This window comes from Pantherophis guttatus, chromosome 1, assembly GCF_059756535.1.
Source record: "Pantherophis guttatus breed Tessera chromosome 1, ASM5975653v1, whole genome shotgun sequence".
Lineage (NCBI taxonomy): Eukaryota > Metazoa > Chordata > Lepidosauria > Squamata > Colubridae > Pantherophis > Pantherophis guttatus.
Genome location: NC_142063.1, coordinates 312,652,310 through 312,665,322, shown reverse-complemented (window position 1 = coordinate 312,665,322; position 13,013 = coordinate 312,652,310). Strand labels below are relative to the sequence as shown.

General features: G+C 34.9%; 1 protein-coding gene across 4 annotated transcripts in view; it reads left to right on the top strand.

Annotated features, from left to right (window-relative positions):
* The window catches only part of PSME4 (proteasome activator subunit 4), a 101,461-nt gene that overhangs the window by 33,338 nt on the left and 55,110 nt on the right, over positions 1–13,013 (top strand). For all 4 annotated transcript variants that reach the window (XM_087883289.1, XM_087883290.1, XM_034427379.3 and 1 more), the window contains 8 exons: positions 1,471–1,545; positions 2,753–2,875; positions 4,897–4,989; positions 7,234–7,499; positions 8,531–8,717; positions 9,992–10,081; positions 10,417–10,481; positions 11,238–11,388. In XM_087883289.1, coding sequence (XP_087739415.1) covers positions 1,471–1,545; positions 2,753–2,875; positions 4,897–4,989; positions 7,234–7,499; positions 8,531–8,717; positions 9,992–10,081; positions 10,417–10,481; positions 11,238–11,388 — 1,050 coding nt within the window. The remainder of the gene's footprint in view (positions 1–1,470; positions 1,546–2,752; positions 2,876–4,896; positions 4,990–7,233; positions 7,500–8,530; positions 8,718–9,991; positions 10,082–10,416; positions 10,482–11,237; positions 11,389–13,013) is intronic.

The window sequence follows — 13,013 nt, the reverse complement described above, 5'->3', positions numbered from 1 at the left end:
TGCATGTGACCTCCTGTGTGACAAGAGAAGAGAAATTCCTCTTTCTCATAATCTTTCTCTATTTGTATCAGTTGATGAGGTTAGGTCTTTGTAAACCTTGGCCTTGATGAATCTGGGTTTTCGTCTGACATAATGGTATTTTAGCAGTGCAGTATAGAATCCTAACCAAGGCCTACCCTAATTGAAATTTGTCTATTTTTTAAAAAAAATTTGATTTATATGCTGCCCTTCTCCGGAGACTCAGGGCGGCTTACAATGTGCTAAGCAATAGCCTTCATTCTTTTGTATATTTATACAAAGTCAGCTTATTGCCCCCACAACTGGGTCCTCAATTTACCTACCTTAGAAAGGATGGAAGGCTGAGTCAACCTTGAGCCTTGGCGAGATTCGAACCTGCAGTAATTGCAGGCAGCTGGTCTTAATAACCAGCTTAATAACAGGGTGCCTTAGACCACTGTACTACCAAGGCCCTAATATTGCAAATTTATCTGGGAGAAATCTGTTAAGAGAATTCATTGTTATTACTTTCTGGTTCTATATTCTCTTGCTTTTGTGAGAAATCTATGGCTTTCTTGATGTTGCAGAATGGTAGCTCCCCATAGCTTCAAGTCAGGATTCAGCAACCCCTGGAAAGCCACATGTTCATCATCTTTACTATATTATCACTAACCCAGGATCTATTATTTTAGTTTCTAATAAACCAAAAGGCCTTCTCATCCTGTTTATGCATCTCAATATTATAGTTATTCCTTTTGTAAACATTCTTTATAATTATATTTCTTTTTTCTTATTAACCCGTGTCCCACCTGCTATCCTTTATGATCCCATGGTGTATGATGAATATCTGGTCCTACTTCTTGAGAAAACTACAGAAAAAAGCAGGAATAAACCTTATTTTTTTTTTATTTTTTTTTAATTTATTTTGATTTCTATACCGCCCTACTCCGGAAGGACTCAGGGCGGTGCACAGCCAAACAATAAAAACACATACAATACAAAATTTAAAAAATAGAATAAAATCAAATTAAATAATTTTGGCCCCGACAAATTTAAAACCCCAAACTTTTAAAACCAATTTAAAATTGAATATATAAATACTAAAAAATATTTAAAATTTTAAAAATCTTTTATAAAAGAGGGGGAAAATTAGGCCAGGCCGGCCTGGTGAAATAGTAAGGTCTTTAAGGCGCGGCGGAAGGTGCGCAGATCCGGGATCCTCCGTATCTCTGGGGGGAGCTCGTTCCAGATAGTAGGTGCCCCCACAGAGAAGGCTCTCCCCCTGGGGGCCGCCAGTCGGCATTGTTTGGCTGACGGCACCCGGAGGAGCCCCTCTCTATGGGAGCGTACCGGCCGGTGGGAGGCTATTGGTGGTAGTAGGCGGTCCCGCAAGTTTAGTTTTTTATTGCTTTTTTATTGCTATACTAATGTTGTTGTATCATGAAAATGTGGTCTGTGCTTTTTTCTCTCTAGCATCTAGTCAACCTTTTTGCACGTTTGGCCACTGATAACATAGGCTATGTCAACTGGGATCCCTATATTCCAAAGGTAATATTTAATATGAAAATATTGCAAATGTTAACAAGAAAACCTTGCAAGTGCTTTCTCTGTTGATAAAACATGCAGTTTCAATTCATTCTGTTTGTTTCTGTCTCTGTCTCTTTCTCTCATTATTTTAGCTCTGAAGATAAAAATTGTGTACCCTAGCTTAAATATATTTATTACATTTAAAATCATTTATCTGGTCAATATAGTTGAAAAGTTGTAATTTATAACTTTGTTGATTAATATTGAACTTATTATTAGAAGGGCAGGGTTTTTTAAATTCTCTGTCTTACCCTATCTGTAAATTTCTCTTAACTACAATATGTTTAAGTCTTAACTATATTTTAAGGATTTTTGTTTATATAAAAGAAAAAAAAAATATGAGTGTTATTTCTACTGATCTATTCCCTTTAAAGTGTGGCAAACAAAATTATCACACTGGGGCCTTGAATTTTAATCTACTGTCATGATATTTGCTGGGATTCCTGTTTCTTGCTATAAAGAATAAAACTTTTGAAGAATTAATGTAGTTCTAAGCTGCAGGAATGTGATTGCAATGGGGAAAACAGGACCGTGTTATTTTTATATTTTTTTAGCAGCCATGGCATCTGTCATGTTTTATAATATAATTTCTGTGAAGTGAAGCTAATTCATTCCTTAATTACAACATTTTGTTGCAGTTTTAAAATTCATTGTGATTATGATTAGCTTCTCTTCTCTCTCTAAACAGTAATGTTGAGAGCTGGGTCATCAGATTTAGTGTTCAGACCAGAAATTGATTTTGCAATACTGAATACTTGGTTCACTTTAAAGGAAATATCTAGTGGGCTAATTGAATTTCTTTAGCAATTTATGTAGATGCTTTCCAGATGCTTTTGGCCTGCATGATGCCTGTCAACAATTTGTCAAGATGTGAAAGTGGCTGCTGTGCAATAGCAAATGTGCATTAATACAGAGATATCTCAATATAGATTGCTAAAGCAAAAATTTCAGTTTTCCACCATATGAGTTTAATTTGAAGAGTTTCCCATTAGTTCTGTGCTAGTATCAATGCCACCTCTTTTAATCAAGCTTTTGTTTGTAAATCGAGTATTTTGAAGATTGGGTTTTGAACGTGAAGATAGTTCAAAAGTCTGATTAATTTTATAACAAAGTTCAGATATTCATGATACAGTTTTGTTATTTAATTTCCCAATGTCCTTTTCTGCAGATATTTACTAGAATACTACGTAGCTTGAATCTTCCAGTAGGAAGCAATCAGATGATGGTTCCACGATTCCTAACAAATGCTTACGACATAGGGCATGCAGTTATGTGGATCACAGCTATGATGGTAGTATCTTTTTTTTAATAAGGACATTGAGGAAGCTGTACAGTTATGTAGATATATAAATAAGTCAACTTATTTGACTTTTAAATTAATTATTACTTTAATGAACATCAGATGCATGAAAATAAGCAAGATCTCAGATGGATAATTTCTTTTTAAAAAGCCTGAATTACAATATTTGGAACTGTCTTTGTACTGTACACAAAATAGCAATAACTGCTTTACAGGAAGCATATGTCCTCAGGACTGTGAGGGCAGTTCATAGAGACTTCCAGGAGAAATGATGGAATGTCTCTGTCCTTTCAGTTTTCATTGTTGAATGTCTCTTCAGTATTCAAAAGAGAGCTTTAGAAGAAATGGTCATCACATTTTGACTATAATTTGGTAGTATGTGGAGGACAGATAAATTGTTTGTTCTGATTAACAACTTGTTGGTTAAATTTTATTGGATAATTGAATTTCAGCTTCTTAGCTATATGGCTGTTGTTTTCTGTTGTAGATAATTGTGAGACCATGGCCTTTATCACCTTATCTACATATGTATAATATTTAAAAATACCAGTTTCTTCACCTATTTGTTCAGTAACTGTTCAAAGGTATGATAGTGCTGAAAAAAGAACTTCACAGCCCATTTTTGATTTTCACAGCATCTCTTGGTCACGTGATCACCATTATAGTTAGTACATGTTATCTTGTGCCTAACCTGTGTTTTTTCTCCCTCACCACCCTTGCAGAACAGAGAGATTGGAGAAAAAGGGATTTCAAGACAGTAAGCAGTTTGTTCTTCTACACATAGAAAGGAATACGATCATATCTATAGCAGGAAGGGATCAGGCAAAGGAAAGACTGCCTACAGAAGTTGCTTGTTTTTTTCTCCCTGCTCCATCCCCACCAGAGGAGAGATTAGAGACATAGGAGTTTCCTAAGCCACTAGTCATAGGGTACAAATAAGCAATCAGGAAACAATATCAATATAAATCGTAAGGATACATTTATTTACATTTATTTAATGTAAGAATACGTTAGGAGGGCAATCAAGAGGTAAGATGGCCGGCCTATAAATTTTACAAATAAATAAAGGTAAAAAGTGTAAAACTGAGTAGTTTTGTCTCTTTCCAGCCAGAAAGCACAGTTGTGGACATGTGATTTCCCACTTAGCGAAGCTTTGGTTAAGGCAGAGTTGTCAGTCCCTATTAAGTGAGGGCTACCTATACTGGCAATCACGTGACTGAGGGAAACTGCAAAAGTTCTAAATTCCAGCATTGGTTTTAAAGTTGCCTTTTCAGGTCCATTTTAAATTTAAACAGTCACTGAACGAGGCAGTCAGCAAGAAAAGTGTATCTATACATTGCATTTATTGTAAAGATTTTTTTTTCTACAATGAGAACAGGACCACCAGCCCACCCAAACAATAAAAAAGAAAAGGAAAGATACTTATCAGAGAAGATGTCATTATTCAACCCTTCTCTCATATTTATATCTCCTTAAATGTTGTTTCTCTGAACTTTTCATCTGGCCTGTCCTTCAACAACTACAAAAGATTTATCTTCCCTAGAAATGATATCAGAAGACTTTCTAGCCTGCTTCTGGAATGTGTTGGAGAGATATATATACAAAGAATGTCTGTCTCAATTGTAGGGAAATATTTTCACAGTAAATGTAATATGCACATTTAGAGAAATGGTATATTATCACAGATCCTAAAGTGGTATATTTTATTTTAAATAATGTCAATGAAAGAGAATAATCCTTGATTTCTAGGAACTGATTAACAGGAAAAATTACATGCATTATATTATGTTGTAGAGGCTATGATACCTTGTGACAGCTATTTTACAATTAACTTACATTATAACTTTGCCTTTCTGGAGTAGAATATCATTCTTCACATATTTCTACATGTTAGAATATGGAAGCCATAACTTTGATGCCTGAAAAAGGTGGACACATTAAACCTGAATTTAAAATGGCACTACAGATTTGGAATTGTATTACATAACTGTGTTATCTCTGTTTTTGGATAGGGTGGACCAAGCAAGCTTGTCCAAAAGCATTTGGCTGGATTATTCCAAAGTATTGCATCTTTCTATCATCCCTCAAATAATGGTCGCTGGTTGGTAAGGATATGTATATCTTCTCTTTAAATCGTGACTTCAAGACTTTAAATTTTGTGTTGGTATAGAATTTTGTCAAACACACATTTTTTCAGACACTAATTTCAATAAAATGTCAATGCTAAATATGATTTTTAAAACATTCTAAGACCAGCAACAACTCTTCTTCCTTCACAGTGCCAACAGGAAATGCTTACAGGAAACAGAGTTAACTCATTTGCTTTTCCAGAGATGTTATGATCTACAAATGGATGCAAAACTATAAAAAAGATGGGGCGTAGAAAGTGGTGCTGTTAGGACAAGAATATGCACCTGTTTTTATATAAAATTAAACAGGGAAAATGTGACTATTGAAAAGGAGTGACATGATAGCAGTGTTCCAATATCTCAGGAGTTGCCACAAAGAAGAGGGAATCAAGCTATTCTCCAAAGCACCTGAGGGCAGGACAAGAAGCAATGGGTGGAAACTAATCAAGGAGAGAAGCAACTTAGAACTAAGGAGAAATTTCCTGACAGTTAGAACAATTAATCAATGGAACAACTTGCCTCCAAGGGTTGTGAATGCTCCAATACTGGAAGTTTTTAAGAAGAGATTGGATAACCATTTGTCTGAAGTGGTGTAGGTTTCCTGCCTAGGCAGTGGGTTGGACTAGAAGGTCTCCAAGGTCCCTTCCAACTCTGTTATTCTGTTCTATTCTGTTCTGGCTCTGGAAGGGAGAAAGAGGTGTCGTTACAGCGGTATTCTGTTTCCAGATATGAGCAATATCAAAGCTGAAAGGATCAGAAAAGCCAGAAATTTAATTTATAAAGAATTATAGTTATAATTCTAGTTATAGTTATCAAAATCAGTGTTCAATTCTTCTATTATCCCTTGTATAATGGGTAATAATAGCTAGATGAGACTATAAAGAATATTAACCACGTGAAAGGTTAGTGAAGATATAATACAGTTGTTTACTGAGCCTGAAGCATCATTATTAGCAATATTGAACAGTACTAATCAGGCTTTCCTTTTACTATAGCTCAAAATTATGTATGAACCAAGGATAATAGATTTACATAGCCAACAGCAAATTGAAGGGAATTATTTTATGGCTTCTTTCTGGTGCTGTGAACTGTATTAAAAACTGAATAGCATTATGCCTGATCCAAAGTTTTTTTTAATATATTTCAAAATCTGTACATTGTCCAGTTAAGTGAATTTTGCAGTTGCGATAAACTAATCAATGAAATTGTTAAATAAATAAAAGATTAGATGAGTTAAATGGAAAGGTACAGGGAAAGAAAAAAAAACCTAAGGCTAGTCTTTTCATGTGATGCTTCATTCATAAAAGTTCAAGATACAAGAGTAGTTCCTGCACTCGAAGCTGTCGTGCTGTTTCAGCTGTTGATGCCATGTAGGTTCAGAGACATCATTTGTGGACCAAGTACATGGGTTGTTTTGCTTTTAGATAGCGATTAGAACTGCCTTGGCCCTTAGGCAGATATCAGTCTGCCTGTCATTATGCCAAGATACAGGCATTGAAGTAGGAAATATGTAAAATAAAAGCTGCTTCAAAATTCAGCAAAGCATCAGCTCTGCCTTTGCTTCCATTTAAAAGCACCACTGCCTGCTTGCTAGTTTGCCCATCTGTTGTTTATGCTAATGAGCTCTCCCACTAAATTCCATTGTTTTTCGGTGGGAAACGGCACAAAACTATGCATCACCCTCTGTTACATTAGATTGGATTAGACTTTTGTATTAGAATACTATTAGAATCCTGGAATATGGTTGGCAGAGCTGAATGCCTTCTTAGCTTCCATTCAGACTTGCTGCTGCTGTCAGTAGAGGAATTTTATCGAGTGAATGAGTTTTGGGTGGTGGGTATCACAGGATTGAGGAAGTATGGGAAAGCCATCTGCTTCTCCCAGTAGATAACTAACTAATAGCACCAAGAAAAGAATGGAAGAATATTGTTGTTCTGCAGTGTTATAAAAAGGATATTTCTGTGCTCACAACCTCTCTGATATCAAATCCCAACTCTTTACCAAAGGTTCTGGTCCATCTCTCGTTATGCCCAATACATAAAATATCTTCAAAACATACAGACATTGCTGGCTGCTGAATAAGGGTCTAGATTTACTTTGTTTAATGCACATTAAATGTATGTAGAAATCAAATAGTTTTGATGTAGAAATCAAAATAGTTTTGGCTCTTTTCCTTGTTTCTAATTAACTGGAATGAATTTTGTTGCCTTTCTTTGGTAGAATAAGCTAATGAAGCTACTTCAGCGTCTACCCAGTAGTATAGTCAGAAGATTGCATCGTGAGCGCTATAAGAAGATGAGCTGGCTGACTCCTGTGCCCGATAGCCATAAGCTTACTGATCAGGACATAACAGAATTTGTAGAATGCATTATACAACCTGTCCTGCTGGCAATGTTTAGCAAAACTGGAAGTTTAGAGGCAGCCCAAGCTCTACAGAATCTTGCACTAATGCGTCCTGAGTTGGTAATCCCACCAGTACTTGAAAAGTGAGTACTATCTAAAAGCCAGAGAAAGTTTATCTAGTTTTTAGATGACCAGGAAATGTTATTCTAAGTCAGTATTTTTCCAAACCTAAACCAGTATTTTTCAAGTGTATGGATTTCAGCTTCCAAAATTCTTAGTCACAGTTGTATTGGCTGTGGAATTCTGGGAGTTGAAGTCCACATATCTCAAAATTATCTGTTTTAAATCATTGTCTTTTTTGCTGCAATTTTAAGAGAATCTAGATTTACTATTTGTGTCTCTGTGTATTTACTTTTTGAGATGTATGCTTTAGTTACTGCAATATTTTGTTACTTATTTTATGAGTTTACTTTTAAAAATATTCATGCTGCCATTTCTATCAAAACACAGTTTAAGAACTTTTGACAAGATCAAAGTTTAGGTATAAATTTCCTCACTTTGAAACTTCTACCCTTCCATTTTTATTGGCTTAAACAAGAGCAAATACCATTTAAGAGGTGGAAAAAAATGTGGTTTTGACAACATATCTTGTCTGCTCCCTAAAGTTCTTCAAAAATGCATATGGTAAAACATTTTGGGTCCTTTTTGAAATTGACATTTTAACAAAAAAATGGGTTTCTTTTGCAAATCCTTAAAACATCCATTTTATATTTTAAAACTCCCGAAATTCCTTCTCCAACTGTTCCTTTTTCTAGAATAGAGTCTTCCACATGTTCCACAAAGCTTGTTATAGCCCTTCAGTCAGGAGAAGTTATGAGACCTACAATTTAATTTCATTTTTGTTGTTTCTTAATGTTGCATTGTATATTTAGTAGAAAAAGTATTTGAAATCCCATCTTAGTCTGGTTTTTTTATAATTCCTAAATTTGAGTCATTGAAACATAGAATTTCTGCAAACGGAGTAATGTAATATTAAAACTGGAAAAGTTAGAAAAATGGTTTGGATGTAACCCATGTCTGGCTATAACCCATGTATACCACTTGAAAGTATAACATTTGAACTGATAAAAATCTTTTGTTATTTTTGTTATTTTGTTATTTTTTTTCCCCATAGAACATATCCCGCACTAGAGACATTAACAGAACCTCATCAGCTGACAGCTACGTTAAGCTGTGTAATTGGTGTAGCTCGTAGCCTGGTATCTGGGGGCAAGTCATTTCCAGAAGGTCCAACACATATGTTGCCTCTGTTGATGAGAGCGTTGCCTGGTGTGGATCCAAATGATTTTAGCAAATGCATGGTGAGTGTAATAATTTCAAAGGGTGTTATTTTGCAGTTAGATCTCTCTTATGTCACCTAAGACATAACTACATTTTTCCATTTCATGGATTTCTTTCTTTCGTATTTCAGCCTCTTCCTTACTGCTTATTTTTTGAGCATCTGTTTGGCTGCCTTTATTTCTTCCTCCTTTCATTTGCAGGGGTAGAGTGTACAACAGGAGGAGCAAATAAGGCATAAGCTAACTGCAGTCTTTTCAGTTTATATGTTTTCTGCTAAATCACAATTGATTCCTCAGCATAATTTACATAATCTCTCTTAGCACCATCAGGATTCTCTGCTATCCCTGATCTTTAAAATCATTTTTAAACTATGACCTGCTACAAAGTAAAATAGAAATTTTTATTTTACAGTAATAACTGTGGACTTTATATGGGGCCAAAAACCCCGCATTTCCAAACAATTAAACATGTTGCATGGCTAAAAATTTAGCATTTTGATGCACGCCCAGCTGCCAGAATAAAAGAAAATAGTAAGGTGACAAGAATATGGAATTTACTGGGAATTTAGGGGAGATGATGGCAAGCATTTGTGTGAGACTCTAGTGACTTGGAGGGATTGTAGGGAAGCCCCCCTGCCCCTCCCCATGCTGTGAATGTGTTTTGCTTTTCAGTGTTAGTATGTTTAGCTATGGTTTCTTTTGCCTGGTGAGCCATTCATTTAAGCTTTAAGAGAGCCATTTAAGCTTTGTTAAAATGGATTCATGGTTAGTAGTTAGAATACAGAGCCCATCTATTGTTTTATATTCAGTTCCAGGTCACAGTTTGCCCATAGATAGGAATAAACAACAGAACATAAAACCATAGGTTCAGAATTGTTTAGACATCACCTTTGCCCTACATTTGTGGTTGTTACGTCTTAAAAAAACACTGCCAATTTGCCTTCTGGAAAATGTGTATTTATAACAAGCTATGCCTGTCATGACAGCTGTTTTATGAATAGGACTCTTTTCTTTCAACAGCCGTCAGGCAGTGAAAGCATCAATTTTTCTCAAAATTCACCTAAAAAGGCTGGCAACCTCTGCTCTAGTATATATGGAAATATGAATAGAAGAAACTAAACGCAGTTTAATTTTGTACTAGATGTAATCTGGGTACCTGAGATGTGGGAATATCAGTTTCCCTCCCAATAGAGTTTTGTCATACAATGTTTCAAATATTTGAAGTGATTTACGTTCCTTTTTATATTAAAGTGTATACTTACTACACACTGAAACTTGTTTGTATACTTTATTAGATCACATTCCAGTTCATTGCAACATTTTCTACTCTCGTGCCTTTAGTAGATTGTTCATCAGTACTGCAAGAGAGAAATGATCTCACAGAGGTATCAGTTTTAAAAATTATTTGCTAAATTAAACTGCTTGTGAAAATATTCAAGTACAGATAAGAGTATATAGAATGTAAAAGAATATTAAAACATATATTTTGCTGCTAGTACTTTGTAACTATAAAATTAAGGTTTTCAGTTTAAAAGAAAACAAACCATATGGTCTAAATTTACTAACAAAATTTAGTATTTAGTATTTTGAATATGTACAGAAACTGAGAATTGTATGTTTTGAGAATGCAAGAATTATGTAAAGAACTAAATAAAATTTGGAAATTACATCATGATTTACATGCAGTAGAAAAAGCTTTTCTTGTATTTTGAAATTGTAGGTAGAGAGAGAACTGTGCTCTGCTACTGCTGAATTTGAAGATTTTGTACTGCAGTTTATGGACAGGCAAGTAGTAATGGGAAGCAGATCATGCTGGTGATGTGACAACTCTATGTAATGGCTTGCACGCTGCAGTTGTGTGTTTCATACTAATCTATATTTCTAGTTTGAAAGCTATTCTGAGGGAGAAAATTAAATATAAGAGTCAGAAATTGATGGAGAGCTGGATAGTTAGTTTGACTGATACTTTTTCAACAAAGTTTATAGGCAGCAGTATTTTTGAATAGGGCATCTAGTGATAGTCATGTGGCTGGTTTTTTTTGGGGGGAGGGTAATGGCCAAATACAATCAACTTCCCTCTCTCTCACCTTTATGATATAAAAGGCCACATTTGAGATATTTAAACTTCTAAAGAGTGAAGCAATTTCTCTCCTCTCTTTTTGCAGTTTTATAGTTTGACTAATTTGTTTTGCTTTCTTGAATTTTTTTTTGAGCGGGTTTGAAAATAACTAGAGATTGTCAGTCTATGAAATAAAAATAAAGATAATAAAGACAATAAATAAATATTAAATAAATAAATAACTCATAAACTTTTTATTAGACTGCAAGTCCCTGTGCTTACAAGTTGGTAATTTTTTTTTTTTAAATGAATTTATTTCTTGTCTTCCGTAGTTCGTTGCCAGAAATGATTGAGGGAACATATGCAAATTTTATAGCATATTATTAAAAATAATATTCTACTTCAGCCCACACAAGCAAAAAAAATTGTAGTGGTTTCTTGTTTTGCTAATTATGTTACTTGGTCATTGTTTTTCTGTATAGATGTTTTGGACTCATAGAAAGCAGCACATTGGAGCAAACAAGAGAGGAGACTGAAACTGAAAAGATGACTCATTTAGAGAGCTTAGTGGAACTAGGACTATCTTCTACATACAACACAATCCTCACACAGTGCTCAAAAGACATATTTAAGGTATTTTTCATAAAAGGGAGTGAATATAGAAGTCACAGTTTGCTTTCTATCTTAATTTCCATAAACCCAAAGTTTCTGAAACTCTTAATTTTAATCATATTGTTTGGAGTTTGACCAAAGAAATATAATTTAAGCTGCATTCATGGTGTAAAAAAACATTGCAAAGGGAAAATAAGTATATTGATCTGGGATTCAAAGAACTTTTTCAGTTACACCCAAAGATTTGGGCATACCTAATAGACTTCTTTATTTTATTTTGTTTTAAAATGTCCCTAAGCCAACATTGAGTGATCTTGAAAAGTTTAGTAAGATTAATATTTGGATGGGAGATTGCCAGGAGATCTCAAAGCTGTAGGCTAGACTGGGAAGGAAAAAAAAATCCTGGAAGAAGGCAGTTGCAAACAATTTCCTTTTTTTTTTTTGCCAAGAAGATGATACGACTGTATCTGTATAGTTACCACAGTTAGTACAAAGGACTTTTTACCTTTAGTTTTATTTAAAATAACATGCCATGCCAGAATCTGTGAAGGTTGTCCCAGATTTAGAACTGAGTTGGAAAAAGGCATAGCTGACTTGATACTAAGGCTAAAATCTCCTGCAAAACACAAAACTGTAGACATAGATCTTTAGGTCTAAGCAATTGTTTTGTGCAATCAGTACTAGACCATCTGACTTTTGTAATGGAAAATTTATATCTGGACCAGTGGTAGAACTTTTCTTGTGCTATGCTGACATTTTATATGTAGGGTTTTATTTTTGTTTTTTCGGGGAAGAACATTCAACCAGTTAAATCATCACTAGTGTTTTGACATTGCAGCCCAGTTATAAATACCTTGCTGGGATAAGAAAATCACATGACTACAGGATGTTGCAACATTATTACTGCAATACACACACACACCAAGCGTAGAATTGGGGAAGCCAGCAGGAAAACACAAATGGTGATTACATGTCATTGTGCCTATTGACTTTGCAGAAGTCACCTAATGATGGCTTCTGGAACTGCTGCCATAAGTCATGTAGTCACATGACAACACAGTGTAAGACCACATGACAGTGATGGAGTTTACAGTTTCAATTATTATTGTTAACTGAGGACTATCTGTATCAAGTTTAATTGTTGCTTCTCAAGATGGATTCCAAGTTGGCAAAGTTTAGTAGTAAAATATATTTTCTCTATTTTTCTATAAACTTAGTTTGATGTACAGTATTTTTGTTCCTCTTTAAACAGATGATTAAAATGTAACTGCTGTCTATGTTCTGCCATAGAAAAGAAAGCAGTTCAAAGCCAATCCTTTTTCTTCTTAGCCTGTCCATTAATGCAGTAATATAATGTGCTGCATAATATTTTGAAAGATTAATGTAAAGGATAGGACAGATTCAGCCTAAATCCAGGAAAATAGATGCTTAGTAGGTTCCTTTAAATTGCTGCTGCACACCTGTTTGGTTCATAGGCCACAAACTAGATTGGAGCCATGGTGGCCCAGTGGTTAGTTAGCAGTACTGCAGGCTAACTCACTATTCCAGTGATTCTGAACTGCTCAAGCCTTCCATCCTTCCAAGATCAGTAAAATGAGGACTCAGATTGTGGGGGGCAATATGCTGACTCTGTAAACTGCTTACAG